A 19,143-nucleotide genomic window follows, 5' to 3' on the forward strand; every position below is an offset into this window, starting at 1 on the left:
CCTGTGGTGGTACAGTAAAGAGAGAATTGACCCAGAACGCTGAGGTCCCGGTTCAAAACTCTTAAGGTTGCCAGTTTAAGCATGGGGTTGGAGATTTGAGCATGGGATCATAGACATGACCCCAAGGTTACTGGCTCGGCTTGAGCCCCCGGTCAAGGCATGTATGAGAAGCAATCAATGAACAACTGATGTCAAACATCTGAGTTGATGCTTCTCATCTCTCTCCTCCTTCTCTCTCCCTTTCTGTCTCTCTCTCTCTCTCACTGTCTCTCTCTTAAAAAAAAAAAATGACCCTCTAAAGAAGGGCTGAGACAGCTTAGTCTCTCTTCCTTTTCGTGCTTTTAAGCTGTGGGGTCTGCAGAGAGCCCCAGCCATCTCTTGATGAGATTTATCCAGCAAGTGGTAGTAGAATTTAGAATGGTGTCTTGGCAATCAGGATCCCGTTCCTTTTGTGTGTTTTTTGCCCTAGTATGAAGTTATTTGAGATTTCCTTCTGATCTCGAAATTTTGGGGACCTGGAACCAGTATAGATCCAGGGCTTGTATGGCCTGAGTGTAAGTGGAGAGGAATCTCAGTGTTGCCTGCTTCATTTTTTACCCTTAAGTCCTTGTCTATCATCTGCAATGAACAAACCCAGATAATGAAGTCTTAGTGAGAATTCTATCATAGGCTTATAGTCAGAAGGAAGCCAGAAGGGGCTGGTGAATCCTTTTTGGTCATAAACTATTGTCTTGAATTCTGTTCCAGACAAATGCAGAGTTGTTTGTCCATTCTCCAAAATCACTTTGCAGGCCAGTTTGCCTTTAGCTCAGCCAGTATTAGGGTTTGATTCTTAATCCAGGTGCTCAGGTGGAAAGGGCAATTTCTTGGGTATGGGTAGGTTCTAGGCCTGAGTTTTAGTGGTTATAAGAATGAGAGACTAGACCAAGAGGTATAGAGACTGTACCCTGAAGTGTTTCCTGGCTCATTCTTGCCGCTGTAAGCTAGCTGTGAATGATCCATGTGGTCCTCACTTGGCTCCCTCTGGTTTGTTTTGTTTATTGTCATCTGGTGACCCCAGCCTCAATGTATATTGATAGTAGTTCTGTACTGTAAAGCAGAATATTAGAACCAGAAGTGATATTAGAAATTGTCATCCACATTTGCCTAGGTCTCTTTACTGTTTTTGGCTCAAACTCTAGTCCTTTCTTTGTTCCCACTCAGGGACAAGGGTGGGGGATAATGTCAAAAGACAATTCTTAGTTTTCCAAAAAGCATTTTGCTGCTTTATCCTATTCTCTACCCACACCCCACCTCACCCCCAGCCCACTCATCTAGGGTCAGAGCTGTTTTCTCAGGCATTATTGACAGGGTAAGTCTTGTCATTCATACAGGTCTGATAAAGTGACCAGGTCCCCTGGCCCAGAAGCTCTCTGTTGGCTCTCTCAGCAGGCTCCAATTTAGGTATTATATGTAATTTATTCTGTAGTTTCTTTTGCCATTGGTGTTATCTTGCCATTGGTCTTAAGTTCCAAGGAATTTCTGCTCTGTGCTTTCTTACTTACTGACGTGTTCAAGCAGCGCTAGGTCACTGTAGAGGGGTAAGGGACTTATCAGTAGGTGGATGAATGAATTGAGGTTTGTATGTATAATTTGTCACGTATCTTTTGGTAATGTTCCTGGGCAGTGGAATTTCTATGTAGTGCCTCCTCATGTTCTACATGTTTGTATCTCTTACACACTGCCTGGAGGAGCCCAAATTTGAACTGTAAGTGAGCTGATATGTGTAGTAAGAGAAGGAGAAGAAGTGAAATGGGTTTTCTACTTTACTCTTAGGCTCAGACTTAGCTTCAGTCTTTTCTGAGCATTTGTTTATTTGTGAAGATTGGAAGTCAGTTTTATTTTCCATGCTGGCCGTGGCTTTCCCTCAGCTGTGTAAGGTCAGGCCAGACAGAGGAGGTTGGTCCAGAGAGAAAGAGAGGCTTTTTTGCCAGGGGTTGTTTTCTTGGACTGTAGGGTAGCTGCAAGGCTGGGTGGAGTGGGATGAGGTGTAGCTAGGACACACCTTCATTCTGGGTTCCTTTCCTATTCCTCATCTGACCAAAAGACCAAAAATGTTTTAGCAGCTAGATCTAGACCAGTACTTCAGTGAGGACAGAAGTGGCCTGCTCTGTTAGGAAGGCTGAGGTTTCCAAGTCAGACAGCAGAGGGCATGGGGAGCTTTCACACAAGAGGAAGCTGCTTAGTCAGAGGCTGGCCAGCCTGCCAGCCTGCCTGCCCTAGTTCATTTCTCCTGCTCAGTGAATACATCCAGAGAGTGGCTGAAATTGAGGCTTTGGGTGCCCCAAGAAGGTGCCCTGATATACCCTGCCACCAGATAGCGAAGCCCACTGTGCTGTCAGGGCAGGTATCAGGATGTTGTCCCCTGAGATATGCAGGGTTTCCAAGCAGACATGAATGTGTGTCCACTGCCCCATTATCCCAGCCTGTGCCTTCCTCCAGTTCAGGTAAACAGTGCCAAGTGAATGTAATTCTTCTCTCTTTCTCCGGGAGCTGAGCAGCAGCTGCTTCTTTCTTCATTTTTTAAAATTATTTGCCACTTGGTGAAAGCCCCTGAGATGGTTTTTCCAGCCTTGGCCAAGTTGGAACTGTGGAATCTATAGTGAATGAGTTCATAGGGACCTCATTGCCTTTTTCTAAAGCCAGCAGTAAGCTTGGCTAGTCACTTGCCCACCCTTAGGGCTATGTCTGGGGAGGAGGCCACTCCTGCCTATACATAGGAAATGAGAAATGGGCCTGGTCCTATACCCAGTCTGTGTCCAGGGTTCTTTTCCACCTCCAGGGATCTTTGGCTTAACCTCATAATGGGTGAGCCTGCCTTTCCAGGAGCTGCCTCAGCCCTCACTGAAGATAGTTGTTTGGCTTAGGGTAAGTAGTGGGTTTGAAACCCTATTCCCATATACCCCTGACCCTGTGCTTTTCTTTCCTCCTGACCAGGTAAACTGTCTTGAGCCCCACCCTCACCTGCCTGTGCTGGCAACCAGCGGCCTAGACCATGATGTCAAGATCTGGGCACCCACAGCTGAAGCTTCCACTGAGCTGACAGGGTTAAAGGATGTAAGAAGCTGACTGCAGATGTGCTTCTTTCTACTTGTCTACATACTGTTACGAGTTTTCATTGTTACAGGGAGAAATAACTTGCTGCCCAGTTATTCAGAGGCACTGTTCTAACACCCTCCCTCCCCCGCATTCCTTTCCCTGCCTCTCTAGGAATAGTCCCAGTCCAGCAGGAAGCTTTGAAGTCCCGTCAATTCATGTTAAAGTGGGGTTAGGGAGTGTTTTTAGGAAGAGTTCTATTTAAAGCCTCCCACCTTAATGGATGGACCTGGGCACCTTTTCCTAATCTAATGTAGTTCTACTCCACCTTAACAGTTCCTAAGGGAAGTCTTTACTGGGATAGAACATCAGCCTTTTCTGATCAGATCCAGGGTCCCTAGTCATTATGTACTCTCCCAACTCCCCAACCCTCTTTGGTTCCAGTTGATTAAGAAGAACAAGCGGGAACGGGATGAAGATAGCTTGCACCACACTGACCTGTTCGATAGCCAAATGCTCTGGTTTCTCATGCATCACCTGAGACAGAGACGCCATCACCGGGTAAGCTGGAGTAGTGGGAAGTGAGCTCCCAAGTTCCAGGGCACACTTCCTCGCTGCTTTAAAGAGGAATCAGGTGGTCTTGGTTGGGTTTTCTATCCATTGTCCCCCATTCCCATTAGAGTCCTGGGGTAGCCTTGGAAGAGCCAACAACAGAAGTGGGTGGTATCTGCTCTTTGTTCTCCATTGCCATGCCTGCACAGTGCTGTTTTGTCTTCATAAAGGCAAGGCCATGAGGGTAGGAAGGAGCTGAGAAGGAGGAGTAAGTTTCAGGCTAGCCCTTCTGCTTTTCCTCTCATGCCAGAAGAGGCCTCGGGTAGGAGTTGGGTTAGCAAAGTATGGCATTTGGTTTGCTGCCTGTTTTTGCAAATAAAATTGTATTGGAACACAGCCACACCCATTCATTTATGTACTGTCTATGGCTGCTTTCACATTACAACAGCAGAGTTGCATAGTTATGACATATATGGCCCATGAGTCTAAAATATTTACTATCTGGCCCTTGAAGAAAAATTCTGATCCCTGGCCTAGAGTATCTGAATTATATAGCTAAGACCTAACAGGTTTGTCGTTCCAGGGAAGTTACTAACAAGCCTTTTCCGTTCTACAGCGCTGGCGAGATCCTGGGGTTGGGGCTACAGATGCAGACTCTGACGAGTCTCCCAGCTCCTCAGACACGTCGGACGAGGAGGAAGGCCCCGACCGGGTGCAGTGCATGCCGTCCTGAGGCCCCGTACCCAGGAAGGGCGGGCTGGGCTGCCATCCTGATCCTGCCTGGGAGCCCTTTCTTGTCCTAGGCCCTTACATTCAGCAGAAACGCACTTTGGACTTTTTGCTTTAGATAAAAGAAAGACATCCCAGCAGAAGGACAAACCAGAGAGGAGTGACCTGCAGAGAGTACCTAGGAGTGGGGTTGAGCCCTGAAATGGGGCTCCATGGAAAAGTGCACAGGACTCAGCAGAAATGGCCTCTTCCTAAAGCATTTTTAGGGGGAGGAATAGACTATTTTGTTAACTGGTTTGGGATAGGGAATGGGGTTTCGGGTTTCCTTTCCTTTAATCTCCCGTTATTTTGGTGGGGGGGTTGGGTATATAACTGGCTGTTCAGTACCAAGGAGCCAGAGTGGGGGTGGTAGAAGTGCCACTCTCTCTTTGGTTTAGGTTTTTGACCTTCTTTTTTTCCTTTATTTTAAAAAAATATATGACAGTTATATTATCCCCTTTCACACAGACTGTGTGCCCCAGGATCCTGTTTTTCTGGGAAGTCTAGAGCCCCTAACCATCCCACACTCTTCAATTTCCTTTTCACCCATTCATCCTCTGTACTTATCACAGTGTTTTGCACTTGATTTATGTATCCTTGACTCTCTTCTCTTCATACCATCACCCCCAAAATAGGTCTGGTGAGGGAGGTTGGTGGGAGAAGGGGCAGAGTGGAGGAATAGGAAGAGCGTTACTTCTTCTGTTACTTTAAAAAAGGTTGTTTGGTGGCAGCAATCTCCCTGTCCCTATCATTGTTAGATGCCTAATTTTATATCTATAAATATATTAAAAAGCAAGTCAAACATGGATGTATCATGTTAAAATTATTGTCAAAGTTTACCTACATGTTCTCTGTGACTGGAATGAAGGGACTTACAGGAGAGAGTGAGAGCAGTGATGTGGAGGTGACACCTGGGGTCAGCCTACCTCTGTGTATGGCCATTAGAGATTGGGGCTCACCCCTTGAGTGGTAAGAGGCTCAAGAGTGGAATCCTTGATTTTTCCCTTCCCTGCTTTCCTCCATGGTTTCAGGGTTGGGGAGACAGGAAATTTTCAGCTCTTTACCTCAGATCTACCTCTCGTTAAGTCTTGTGGGGGTTCCCAGGATGGTTCTTCTAACAAGAGACTGGCCCGTCCTTCAAACTTGACCAAACTTTGACTCCAGGAAAGGTCTTGTGGCTGCACTGTCCCAATACTGTGTGTTACAGAAGACACTTAGCTTTAGCTGCTGCTGCTGTTTTAAGCTGCTTGTCTATACCATCCAACCTCACAACAGCTATCTTCCTAATTATGGAAGAATATATGTAGGAAAAGACCTCCTGGGTTTGACTTTACCTTACTCACATCTAGATATGTTGGGATTGAAGGACAAGCCATTAATCTATGATTGATTAAGGTGGCTGGGCCTTGGACCACCTGTCTTATCACTGGTCACTGAATACGGAAGTCCCAGTTGAATTCTTGCCCTTACATGCTTTAGCTGCTATCTCTTTGCACTCCCAACCAGGAATTCTGCATCCTGAGACAGTCATATTCTAGAACCAGCCAGGAACGAAGAGAAGAGGGAAGGATGGAATTCCCAGGCACTTCCTCCTGCCCCGTTTCCTAGCAGCTCAGCTGCTGTACTTCCTTTCTGAGGTCGGGAATGTGTAGGGACTGAGTGGTCTGTGTTCCTGTTGCTAATGGGGTGGGTGATGGAGTGGGCTAAACCCCTGCACTCTGGAATTTGTTGTGTATTTTCTCTTAGTAAAACTTTCCCCCACCCCTCCCCAACTGCTGCTCTGTGTGATATGTGGGCCATTCATTTGTGACGAACTATTTTTGCTCCTTCCAATATAGGTGCCTGGCCCTGCCCTTATTACAATTGTATGAAGTCCAATCTGGGATATCCATGTTTCCTGTGCTTGGGCTTCAACTGGAGACTAGGAAATGGAATAGACCCCACAGCTCAGTAATATAGAGGAGACTGGGGAGGGGGGTGACACTGTTAGGGGTGTTTTCCTGGCCTCTGTTCAGGCTGCAGTCAGGGATTTGGGGTAAATACTGCTTCCCCTCCCTTCCCAGCCATTCAGAGGCTCCAAAATCCTGATCATTCATATAAATTCTAGAATCAGTCAGATACAGTTAGAGTCAATCACCTTTATTCCAGGGTTAGAACAAGGCCGTGCACACTACACAGAGGAGCACAGGATGGAGCAGTCTCACAGCAGCACAGGGGATAGGAGGGGTTAGGGTTAGTCTTTTTAGATTATTTTGCCTTACGGAAAAATTACTAGACTGCTGAAAATGACCCTGTCTGTCTTCTCCCCATCTTATCCTCCCTTTTCAAAGGAAGACCCCTATTCATTCACATTCATATTCATTCTCTCACTCTCTTGCTCTCAAATAACATATCCTGACTGGAAAGACAATTCATGCTCGTTACCCCTCCAATTCTACAAGTATTTCTCTCTACTTGAGGGAGAAGCCAGACAGGGCTGGGGGAACTGGGAGGGTCCTTTAAGGCAAAACTGTGGAGTACTCCAGGTGTAGGTGTTAAGGCAGGTGTCCCCAGCAGCGGCCAGAGGGGCAGGCGGGCTGGGCTTGGAGTAGAGGGCGCTCTTACACCGTTCTGCTCGCTTCCCTCTTTGAACAGCCAGCCCTCCCGTCCCATTCGAGTTTTGCTTCCACATCCTAAAAGCTCCTAACTTAAACTTTCTCTAAATAGTCTCTTGAGATTGCATGTGAATTTAAAGTTAAAAAAAAAAGTTTTGACTTTGTAGCCATTTGACTCTGCCACTCCCTTCATTGTGGCATTCCCCTCCACCCCTGCTCTGGCCTAGACAATAAGTTAATGACACCACAAAAAAGGGCAGACATGGCAGTGTGGGTTTAATATACATATATGTAGAATATATATGTACACACAGTTAGCACGGTCAGGGTGGGGACAGGCAGGAGGCTGGGGTCACTGTACTCTAGCTATTTGGCTAGGAGGTGTTCATAAGCCCAAGGTGCCAGGATACTAAAAGAGAATGGTTACCCAGTCCCTTCCTGAATTGAATTGGGGGTCACTGCAAAGGAAAACACTGTAGCTCTTCCCTTCTTTCGGAGTTGGGGTGTTCTAGACCAGGGAAAGAAGGAAAATTTCATATAATAACCACTCTGGGACCCTAATAGTTGGGGGCAGAACTGAAGTTAAAACCTAAGGATCTCATTCCCCTACCTCCTGGGTTTGGGGTCAGTATGTGCAACAGTCTGAGCAGGAATAAAGGGGTGGAAAAGGGGCCCTTCTCTCTATCCCTTAGCTCCATCTTAGGCTCAGTGGGCCATTCTCCCAGCAGTCTCTCCAGAGCAGACGGGGTGGGGGTTATCTAATGCTGGGTGCTCTGCTGAGTTAGAACTTTGGGGCCAAGAAAGGATCCAGTGGTCTCTGTCATTAGATCCTTGGCTCATACCCATCTTAGGCCCATACGAGGGGAACAGAGAGGGACCAGCTGGTCCCTAGGCCCTTCAGCCTGAGGAATAGCTGGAAAGGACTGTAGCCAGCCCAGCATGAGGAGTGAACACTGAACTCTGGCTTCTCTTTGTCCCTCTCAGGTGGCTGTTGGGTAGCCTCCACCTTCCCTCCCACTGCTTCGTATTAGATCCACCTGCCTCTCCTGTGTCTTGCCCCCCACCTTGGCTTCTTAATGTAGGAAAATGCAGATCCTTTCTTCTGCTCTCACTTGAGGGATGTGGGGGAAGAGTGGAGGAAGGGAAAGTAGGAGGAATGTGTCTATTTCTGTGTTCATAGTTTCCCTAGAGTGGGAAAACAGCCCTCCCACCCCAGCCTCTGATCCCCAGCCCCTCACAAGGAAGAGGAGCTAGATGAGCTAGACATGTAGACAGACAGCCAGAGCGTGCGCACACGCACGCGCGCAGTAAGGGGGTTAGGACCAGGTTAGTAAGTGGGTAGGTTTTGGGGGGGGTTGCCCTTGCCCCCTCCCTTGGAGGCTGGGGGAAGGGAGTGGTTCTGTGGAGGTCCAACCTTCCTCTTCCTCCCCCTTATTCAGGCTTTCTTCGGTGGAGGAGCCAATTTGATGATCTCTTCCTCAGAGGGCTGCCGGATAATGTCTGGGGGCAAAAAGGGACGTGTCCAGGAACAGAAGTTGTGGGAGACAGGCCCACTGAACATCAATTAGCCTTCATGCTCCTAGAATCTAAGCACTCCAAGGATCAGCCATGGGAAGGGGCAGAAGTGCACAGTCAAGGCATGACCACTTACCTTTGTACTTCTTGGCACTGGGAATACGAGTTAGCTTGGTGTCCAGCTCATCCTCCTCAGAGATCTTCAAAACACGGGTTCTGTAGTCAACTACCATAGTGAGTAGGTCAGGACGGCGAGAGATCTCAAAGATGTGCTCAATGTAGGAGAGGTTGTCTGAAGCAAGGCAGGAAAGGCTGGTCAGAGCTAAGCTGTAGAGATCAGCTTCCCCCTTTCTACAAGACCAGGCTTCTGGAACCAGGCCGAATTGTTCACATTTGTTACTGGAGAGGGCAATAGAAGAAGAGCTACTATCCAAGAAAAGAAAGCTAAGGCACCAACCTGACTGATGGTGAAGCACTGGATAGCATGTCTGCCTGGGATGCTGAGGTCCCAGGTTCGAAACCCTGAGGTCACTAGCTTGAGCGTGGGGCCTTTGACATGATCCCATGGTCACTGGCTTGAGCCCAAAGGTCGCTGGCTCAGCTGGAGCCCCCAGTCAAGGCACATATGAAAAGCAATCAGTGAACAACTAGAAGTGCCACTACTACAGGTTGACACTTCTCATCTCTCAAAAGAGGAAAAGCTAAGTCACCAAACTAGTACCGATGACTGTTCCCAAGAAGGGCAGATGAGGGATTTAGGTTAAATACTGTGCTGGGAGGGGGGCAGAATAAAATTAACTGACCTTTCAAATACTCAACACCCACCCTGTCCCTCTTCCACTTTTCCTCCAAGTAAGCTTCAGAAGAAATTTCCTGGTAACATGTAGGACTGAAGAAAAGTAATTATGAATGAAAGAAGGCACAGCCATGAGCAGTGGAGGATTTCCATGATTGTAGCCAGTTCTAGGAGATTGTAGGTGCCCTCTGACCTTTTCCCTGGCCCTTCCCCTTTGACTACTGCAGTGGTCTAAATGTAACATCCTTCTCAGCCTGGCTCTCCATGCTCCACTCAGATTCTTCACTTATCAAATACCCTATCACTGAAGGCCCTTCAGAGCCTTAACTTAACCTTTTCAGTCATTTCTAAACATACCCTATGTCCCAGGAAGCAAAGCAGGACTTCTTACTTTTCCAGCACACCAGACACTCCCACCTCTGTGACCTGGCCTCGCATGGCCTCCTTTGGCTCCTGCCTTTGAAATCCCACTTACCTTTCAGGATCATCTTCATAAATCAATTCCTCCCTAAAGCCCCTCCTGGATCAGTGGTCTCTCAAAATCTTAGAACTTGTTTTATTTTAAATTTTATCACTTTCAACTTCTATTTTAATGTTCTGTTAAATACAACAATAGCACAATTGTATCTGAGTAATGATTTTTACTGACAAGGAACATATGGAAGAATGTAAACCATGCCCCTAGAGCCCCTCCACTCTTAGATCATCTCAGTTTTGCCCTGCCTTATCAGACAAGAAAGCACGGGCCCTGGCCAGTTGGCTCAGTGGATAGAGGTTCGGCCTGGCGTATGGATGTCATGCGTTCGATTCCTGGTCAGGGCACATGAGAAGTGACCATCTGTGCTTCTCTTTCCCTTCTATCCCTCCTCTCTCTTCCCCTCCCGCAGCCAGTGGCTCAACTCGTTCCAGCATTGGCCTGGGAGATGAGGATAGCTCGGTTGGTCTGAGCACATCAACCTCAGGTGCTAAAAATAGCTCAGTTCATTCAAGCATGGGCCCCAGATGGCAGCTGCTAGGTGGATCCTGGTCAGGCACATCTCCCCTGCCTCCCCTCTCATTTAAAAAGAAAAGAGTACAGAGGTGTATAGGAGCTTGGAGTTCATTTCTATTTGCTGAATGAACTGAGCCTCAGAAAGGCTGCTGGCAGGACGGCTTTGTCCCCTCCCCACCTTTGTCCAGCTTGTTGTGGCTCTCCAGGAAGCTAAACCAGGCACTGCCCGTTGTGATCTCCTCACTCTTCTCACTGGGGATGTCCTCCTTGCAGGCTGACTTGAGCTGCTCTAGATCTTCAAGGGTGATGTTGTTGGTCAGGTCCTGGAGAAGGGTCCCATATTCGGCCATGACTGGGGTTGGGAGGAACAAAGGGAGAGGAGGCTGAGCTTGAAGTATGGAATCTGGTTCACTCACTGGTCCTTCCCACACCCTCCTCTACCCTACCAGGCAATTGCCTAGAACACGGAGGGTGGGGAGAGCCAGGGCTGGAAAGAGAAAAGACAGAAGGGAGGGGGCAGCAGACAGGAAGATACTGGAAGCTAGGGACCAGGCTGGAGCCTGGAGTGACAAGTTACACTGCCTCCCCCCATCTTTTTTCTTCCTTTTTACCCCTCTAACTGTAACCCTGGCAACAGCTCCCCAGACTGAGGAGGCGGTTACCATAGCAACCTGCTCACGAGTTTCTCACCAGCTGCCTCCATGCCCCCCCCCAAAGAGTCACCTCACCCACCTGCAAACCATCCTCAACCCCAGCAAAACAAAAAACAAAAAAATCACTCCAAAACCATGACCACAGGGATAGGCTTGCTGTGGTAGTGAGAAGCTAAATAGCAGGGGCTGGAGGTGGTTGGCTGGATCCTGTTTTCTAGCTTCCATTTTCACCCAGAAGCAAAGCGGTCTCTCAACTCCCCACCACCCCACAAATGACTCATTTTGGATGGATGACTAGTTGCTCGGTCTAATGGTCCCCTGGTCCCTCTTTGCTCAGCCCTGTATTCAGTCATTAGGGTTCAGGGCATGGGGGCAGAGAGGGGAAGCAACAGGCCACCATCACCTTCTGTGGAGACCATTTTCTCTCGGTTGCTGTGGGTCCTCCATACAGCCCCCTCTCCTAGTCTTTGTGCTGTGTTTTCAGCCCTAGCGCCCAAGAATACCAAGTGGCTGGCTCTGGCCTCCTGCCCAGTTCCCAGGCTTGGCTGGGTGGCAGGAGGAAGAGGTTTAGATGTATCATTGGGAGAGTCTGGCAGGACGGGGGCTGCCACTCCTGTTTGCATCAACATCTGACTGGCACTATCTTAAGCAAGGCCTCCCAAAAGGGGTTGGGCAAGGCTAGATCTCACCTAGGCTTTTACCCCACCCTTCTTTCATGAAGCATTGTAGGTGAAAAGTAAGAACATTCAAGGCTACTCACTAGGATAAGAACTTGCTAAAACAGGAAGAAAGAAGGTCAGACCTTAGGATGAACTTCCTGGATTTGATAAAATGTGAAACTCTAGTGAGTTTAAAAAGGGGGCTTTGTTCTCACAATCAGTTTAAATTTTATAATCAGAAAAGTAATGCATTTTTAAAACTAAATTATGTCATAGACATTCTTTGGCTAGACCAAAGACTGCAACAAGGAGCTAAATGACCTTGTACTTGACTGAGACTGCTCCCAAATCACACTAGCAGTGGGCTGGGAATGTGACAGAAGGGGGCTGGTTGACACTCCCTATTTTCCTTGTTTCTGGCCTATATGCAGGGAAACTGAGGCAGAGAAGCATGGCATAGTAAAAGGCAGGGAACCCCAAAGTCCCCATTTCCAGCCCCCCTACTTGTACCAGAGCAAGCAAGCCTTCCTTGGTGGCAGGCAGTGTGACACACATACACAATGATCCAGGCAGCAGGGCCAGCATGACCCCACAAAGAAACAGGCACTTATAGACATGCTTCTTGCACACCCAGGTGCAACCAGACAGAAGGACCCAGCAGTAGCCCTGCCAGGCTGGGCCAGGAACAATGCTCTCTGACTGTCAGCACCAGGAACCGTCTCTGCTTGAAATCTAGGTCACAGCAGCAGGCTCTGGAGCCCAGCTGCCCCCTCCACTGATAATCCGAGGGCAGAAAAGGGGGGTGAGAGCAAAAGGGATGATGGGGAAAAAGGTCCAGAGATGAAAACAATAATGGAGGCAGGGGTGTGAGAACTGAAAAGAAATGGGCAGCATGGGAAGGAGGTAGGGTGTCTCCAAGAAGATCCCGCCCCAGTGGAGGAGACCCTCGGACCAACCCCTCAGTTGGAAAATGGAACAAAATGTAGGGTCATCCTGCCTTGCTTTCACATGGAAGAGTTTGTAAATAGATCTGGTGGGATGAAAGAGTGTGTGTGTGTGTGTGTGTGTGTGTGTGTGTGTGTGTGTGTGTGTGTGTGAGAGAGAGAGAGAGAGAGAGAGAGAGAGAGAGAGAATATCTCCTGGGAGGAATTAAGATTTAGGGCTCTGAATTTAAAACACTTACAGGGGAGGTGGGAGAGGAGGGATTAATGTGTGTGAGATACCCACATAGGATGGGGGATAGTGAGGAGCTTTTTAAGAGTGAAACCTATAAGAAGAAATGGGGTGGGCCTGTTAGATTGGCAGGGGTAAGTGTGTGTGTGCCAGGGTTCCACTAGGGATGCTCGCCCCTGGGTATGGACACAGGTATGGGAGGAGGCAGTGGCTCGTTCAGTGGGTCTGTGTTTGTGTGTCTGAACCAGCTGAGAGATATGTAAGAAGACAGATGACCACAGGCTCACATTTGGAGAAAAGGAAGGTGAGGGAATCCTACAGAATGGAGGAAGAGAGCTAGGGTTGGGAGAGGGAAAGAGAACAGGCTGCAAATGAGGAATCCTGGGGGGAGGGGAACAGGGAGCAGAGCCCAGGAGAAGGCTGCCACCTCAGCTCTGCAGTTACTATGGCAACCTCTGTTCTGGGTGCCCCCACCTCAGTCATCAGGATAATGACACCACTGGATGGGAGGGCGTGTGGGGAGTTGTAAGAACAGACAACACAAAGCAGAGTAAGGCCCCTTGAGAGCGCAGGGAAAGGCAGCGGGTTGCCTCCCTCCCTGGAGAGATCCCATTTGAGGCAAGAGCAAGATAGTTTGGGGGGAGTTTTGGGGGTGTAAGGAGGTGTAATCTCCTTACATGGCCTCTGAAGTCTCACTGACCATTGTCCCTGGGGTGGTCTGGCCATGCTGGGGCTTGGCAGGAGTTTGGCTCCTTCACCCTCCATATCACTTGTCTCACTAAGACTCAGAACCCCTACCGGGCCTATGGCAGTCTCCTGCCCATCCCTAGCTCTGAGGAGTCCTCTAGATCTCTGGAGCAATGCAGAGGCTGCCGGGCTGGGTGACGCCATTCTTGGGACAGGATACCAGGGCAGGAACCAGGAACCGGCGCCGAGGCTGCCAGGAAGTTAGCCCCTTCCCTCCCAGATCATTCTGTGCTCTGCTCATGGCTTCCTCACACCTTCCTTCCTTCCTTCCTCCCTCTCCTTCCAAGCTGACCCCAGGTGGAGCCCTGCCAAAGGTTCCACCAACTTGGAACACTGAAGCAGAAGGGAAGGGAGTAAGACTCATTAGATACTGACTGACCTCTTAGGGGAGCATGACAGGGACTCCGTGAGCCCTGGGGGAGGAAGGAGCAGGCCTCTGGGCACCTTGAGCAGCTTAACAAAATTTCGGTGCATTCTGACATTAATTAATGATTGTCCCCTCTCCCTAGCATTTGCTTCCAAATCCTTAATAAATGTAAAAAGAAAGCCTGAGGATTAGGAGCTGCTGCCCCTCCCTCCCGCACATCTGCAGCAGCTAAAGCTGAGGGGAGGGGCCATCCCACACAACTGCAAAGACCTGAAGATCCCAGCAGTAGGCAAAAGGGGGCTTGTAGGCACTCAAGTCCGTTAGTCTTGTGAGGGGGGGGGGGGGGGAGAAAGGTCAGTATAAGGAGCAGAAGAATGGGGAGAGTGCAGGGTTCTTATTTTAAATTTTATCTGGCCCCAAATTCAAGTCCTGTAGTTCATCCCTAATTATTCCATCAATATCACATTCAACTCATTCCTTTAGCTTCGATTCAGCTTTTGTGTGTGATGTCTGTGGGGGTATCTTTTTTCCTATTATGAAGAATAGGACTCTAAGATTCCAGAGTCAGCCTGGGGTGACCAGAAGCAGGATACATGGGTCTTTGGATGTTCAGTTCAGTCCAAGAAGCAAAATGGGCCACCCCTGGGCACAGGGACAGTATGAAGCCCTTGGCCCTTAGTCTATGAGGGTTATCAGGAGATACTTGGCATTGGACCAGGCAGACCACCTGATGATGAGGAAGGGGTGGGTGCATTCTCCCTCGGCTTGTGTCTCTCCCTACTGTTTTGTCTCTTCCTTATCCATTTCCTCTCTCCCCGGTCTCTCAGTTTCTCCCTCCTTTCCTTTCAAAATGGGCTTCATACTATCCCACTTGGTGGTAGCCATGAATACTTAGAACTCCCAAATTTTGTGACACAGTTTCCCCATCTGAATATACAAGCTACTATTCTATTAGGAAGGAGTAGCTTCCCTGCTGTAGAAAGATAAAAGTCTGGTAGGGAGGAGCCTGGATTGGTTGACTGCATACAGGTTGGTGATGTCCCGCATTGCACTGTATGTGAAGATCTGTGTGAGAGTGAGGAAAGCATGCAGGGCATGACTCTGTGGCTCTCTTCTTCATGCATGACAATACATGCACACGCAATGGGCACAGGTGTCAGGGAAGTGAGGAAGTAGGCAACCAGTGCAGTCAGCAGCCTAGGGTATCTCTGGCAATTTCCCCAACACAGTGTTTAACCACAAAGGGAAGAGCAATTAAAGCTAATCGCTCTGACAGCCTGAGGGCCAGACGGGTAGTGGAGAAACAAAACATAGATTCAGCATGTTTCCCTAACTCCCTGTGGTTTCTCATCTCACCACATCTCACCAGCGTCCTGCTTTCCTCCTCTAATTTGAGCCTCTGTACTCCATTCCCCAGCAGTCTTCCCATTCTTCTGACCATCATCTCTGTCTCTCCCTTCCTCCCTCTCCCAGTTCCCTGACAGTGTCTCTGTCCCTCTCACACACATTCCCCTCATTCTCTCTCTCTGACTTGGGCTCCATCCTTGGCTGACTCATACTCATTCTTCTTCCTCTCCATTGCTTCCACCCCCTCCTCTACCCTTTGACCACTCTGGTGCCTAGAAACCAGCCACTCCCAGCACCCTAGGCTGGAGTGGCCACCAGCAGCCCCTACTCTCCCTATTTACCCAGTTTCAGAGCACCCAGCTCATTTGCCCTCATGTTCCTGTCTCCCTGTCCTGGAGTAAGACCAAGAGTTTTCCCATCTTTTCCCTCTGTTTTAAAGAAAGGCAGTCTCTGAAGCCCAGGCCTAGGAGAAGATGCCCAGAAAATTAGGATGGACTCGGAGACAGTGTCCCCAACTCAGCTGTTCTGTTAGACTGACGTTCTTCCAGGAGACTTGAAAGTGGAAGGCAGTGGGGTGAGGTGTGTGTGTGTGGGGGGGGGGGGGGGGTGGTGGTGGATGTGTAGTACAGGGACGTTTGTGATCTGCTGTGTGCGAGATGTGGGAAGGAGTCACATGGGTGTGTGTCACCATGTGCTGGCGTGTCTCTTGAGTGTGTGTCCCTGTCAGTTTTGACACGGATTATATGAAACTAATCAGAGGTTTTACGTTAGCTACTTCCCTCCTCTACACCCCCAGATCCTTCCTTCCCACCGGACAAGCTGTCGCCAATCCCACCTCTTTCCCAGGTGAAGGGGGGGGGGGCGCCAGGTACCAACGGGGCTGCTGTGAGACGAGGCCGGATTGGGCCGGGAAGGTGACTGCCCCCGAGGCGAGTGCAGCCAGAGGAGGGGAGGGGACCGCTGCCAAGCCGGCTGGGCGGGAAGCAGGCCCGTCTGACTCCGGAGCCGCTGGCCAGCAGGGTCTGGGCAGCCGGAGCCGCTCCGCCTCTGGCACAAGCTGGAGGCACCCCGCTGGGCACGGAGCCCAGGGGCCTGATCCCACGGACCCGCCCGGGGCCCCAGGTTCCCCATCAGCCCGGGCGTCCGGATCCACGCCCCCCACCCCCAAGCCCAGACTCCAAATCGGCCCCCTCCCCGCGACACATCCCCCTGGTCCCTCTCACCGCCTCGGGGCTGAGTGCGCAGGGCGCAGGCACTCTTGTGTCCCCGGTTCCTGAGCAGCGTCCGGAGCCTCCTCCTCGGCTCCCGCTGCCGCGCCGCTTCCGCCCGCGGAGCCGGAGCCCGAGCCCAGCGCCGCCTCACCCCACCCGGCTGACCGTGACGTCAGAGCCGGGGAGGAGCGGTAGTGGAGGGGGGCGCGACCGAGGGGATGGGGGATCTGGAAGACTCCCGGGAGGAAGGAGAACGCTGCCTTCTCCCCTAAACCTCAACACCCAATTCTCAGATTTAATTGTTTCCCAATGGGGACACTCTTCCTCCTCTGACGCTCTAAGGATGACTAGAGTGACTAAGACCTTAGGAGACACACAGAGTGAGTTAGAGTTTAAGGGTTTGGAAGGCCTTTGGCCTCTGGGTCCTCTTAGCCTGACCAATATTTGGAAAAACCTCTACCCCCACCTGTGGGTCATGGGTCATGACTGCCAAGACTATCCAGTTGGACGGTGAGGGTGGAGGTTGGGGGAGGGGCCCAGAAGCAATACTGAGGCCTCCTTTGCTAGACCTGGAGCCACAGATCTTCCTCTAAGACGAAGTCAGCCAGCTCCCCTATGTTTTGTTTTGTTTTGTTTTTTACTTTTCCCAAATATACCACCCTACTGCCTTCCCCCACCATGATGTCATTTTATGTTCTAGGGAGAAAAAAGAGCAGCAGTTAGCTCAGCATGCAAATATAGACAACTTGCTAAGCCACACAGCTCTGTCTCCTCGCTCTGCCCCTCTGCCCAGGCCCTGTTCTCACTTCCCTTCTACCCCAGGGACTTTCCTCCCACGGATTCTCAGCCAGACTGAAAGAAGGAAGAAGTGGGGAAGCATCTGTTTTCACCCCCATCTTCAACCTAAAGGGTCTGGCCTCAACTCTGGCTCTGGAAAGAGGTCTGAGCCCCATCAGTGTGTGGACCACATCTGGGACTGCCCTAGACTCCCCTCTATTTCACCCTGGTGGTAGAGACCCCTCAGGAAGTTACAAGTGAATCCTCCTGTCTAGAGTCTACACTGCCCCTAGAAGAGGCTCAGGCTCCTGCTGCTTTGTTTCACAGTCCTTCTCTTTGCTCCACCCTCTCCCCTAGAGTGCCCTGTCACTGTCCCTTTAATGATGACACCCTCATAATTTGCCTTTGTATGTATTTCCTCTGTTCTGTGTGATAGGGCCAAAGCTATTTCATTGACCCATCTTTGAGACTCGGAGAAACAAAATGACTTATCTACGTTAATGGAAGTTCCAGATCTTCCAAAAGCAGCAGGGGACTTGGGCTTCATGGTACCTCTACTCCTTTCTCCAGCTGGTTATGCTTCTGAGCCTCGCTGGTGTTCTTGCCTATATTACAGGGTTCTTCTGAGACTTAGAAATAGTCAATCTTTAAGGACTGGCACAGATGAGGGCTTAAAACATGGGAGCTATTGTTTAGTCCAGGCCTTCCACTGACCTATGCTGAACTTGTAAGTTCTGTGGTTAATTGTATTGGCCCGGTACCCATACTATGTATTAAACAGTTTTTAAATGGGTATAAGTTGGATGAAAACATGGTTTCCACTCTACATTTTTGCCACTTTCTTCAGGAACACTTCTTGGATTTGTCTGTGGAGGTTGAAAACTTTCCTAACCTCAGGTCTCATTCTTTCATGCTCAGATATCCTCTAAGTCTTCCAACAACACTTATACCTGATTCATGAAAACTGATAGTTACGGGCTTGTTCAGTTGCTTGGTTCCCTCATCCCCTCTCTTCATTCCTAACTTTTTTATAGGCACCCCAACCTGGGCTGTGCTGGAAAGAATGTGAGTCCTTCCCGCCACGAACTCTGGCAGGCCCAGGTCTGGGTGACCCCCGGTGTACAAAACTCAACATCTCTCCATTCCTGTGCCTACCACTTGAGTCCATGTTCTCTCTACTTCATCCCAATTATTATAACAGTCTTGGATTATAAGAGTTGGGCTCTCTACCTCTAGTATCTCTGTCATCTCCCCTCCCTGGATCCATCCTGCTCATCACTGCCAGGTTAAATTTTGCCCTCCCCCCCAGCTCACAGGATTAAATTGAAACACCTGTACAGTCTTGGTCCATCCACGTCACAGCCATGTCACACTACATGTCACAGCCACCACTTAAGCTTCTCTTTTTGTCTTTCTGTTCTCCTCTGTGTCTCCAAAATGACATACACATTCTTCTGGTGCTCTTGATGTTTTCATTGGCTGAAATAGCCCCTCCCCAACTCCTTTGACCCTAATCAAATCCCATTCTTTATTTAAGACCTAAAAAACTATTCACTTCCTTTATGAAGCCATCAAAGACCACTCTGATCTGTCTTTTCTGAATCTATTCTATTCATTTAGTCCAGGGGTAGTCAACCTTTTAATACCTACCGACCACTTTTGTATCTCTGTTAGTAGTAAGATTTTCTAACCACCCACCAGTTCCACAGTAATGGTGATTTATAAAGCAGGGGAAGTAACTTTACTTTATAAAATTGATAAAGCAGAGTTACAGCAAGTTAAAGCATATAATAATAATTACTTACCAAGTACTTTATGTCGGATTTTCGCTAAGTTTGGCAGAATAAATCTTTATAAAACAACTTACTATAGTTAAATCTATCTTTTTATTTATACTTTGGTTACTCTGCTACCACCC

At 49.2% G+C, this 19,143-nt stretch overlaps 2 protein-coding genes across 4 annotated transcripts in view; one reads left to right on the top strand and one right to left on the bottom strand.

Annotated features, from left to right (window-relative positions):
• Positions 1–5,203, top strand: part of DCAF8 (DDB1 and CUL4 associated factor 8) — a 59,134-nt gene extending 53,931 nt beyond the window's left edge. For all 3 annotated transcript variants that reach the window (XM_066362034.1, XM_066362035.1, XM_066362033.1), the window contains exons 12-14: positions 2,977–3,096; positions 3,520–3,636; positions 4,244–5,203. In XM_066362034.1, coding sequence (XP_066218131.1) covers positions 2,977–3,096; positions 3,520–3,636; positions 4,244–4,360 — 354 coding nt within the window. In that variant the 3' untranslated portion in view covers positions 4,361–5,203. The remainder of the gene's footprint in view (positions 1–2,976; positions 3,097–3,519; positions 3,637–4,243) is intronic.
• A 1,310-nt stretch (positions 5,204–6,513) lies between these two features.
• On the bottom strand, positions 6,514–16,600 carry PEA15 (proliferation and apoptosis adaptor protein 15). Its single transcript, XM_066362036.1, has 4 exons — positions 16,461–16,600; positions 10,470–10,643; positions 8,641–8,796; positions 6,514–8,489 (listed from the first exon to the last, which is right to left on the bottom strand). Exons 2-4 carry the CDS (start codon positions 10,639–10,641, stop codon positions 8,425–8,427), a joined length of 393 nt encoding a protein of 130 aa, XP_066218133.1. The 5' UTR covers positions 10,642–10,643; positions 16,461–16,600; the 3' UTR covers positions 6,514–8,424.
• Positions 16,601–19,143: the final 2,543 nt, after the last annotated feature.

This window comes from Saccopteryx leptura, chromosome 2 (genome assembly GCF_036850995.1).
Source record: "Saccopteryx leptura isolate mSacLep1 chromosome 2, mSacLep1_pri_phased_curated, whole genome shotgun sequence".
NCBI classification, from domain to species: Eukaryota; Metazoa; Chordata; class Mammalia; order Chiroptera; family Emballonuridae; genus Saccopteryx; species Saccopteryx leptura.

Bases quoted from the DNA above. Each gene is read 5' to 3' on its own strand.
- PEA15 (XM_066362036.1), bottom strand. From the start codon at position 10,641: ATGGCCGAATATGGGACCCTTCTCCAGGACCTGACCAACAACATCACC. The intron at 8,797-10,469 runs GTGGGGAGGGGA...GCCTTGCTTCAG, and splicing joins CCACAACAAGCTGGACAAAG to ACAACCTCTCCTACATTGAG. The intron at 8,490-8,640 runs GTAAGTGGTCAT...TTTTGCCCCCAG, and splicing joins CAGTGCCAAGAAGTACAAAG to ACATTATCCGGCAGCCCTCT.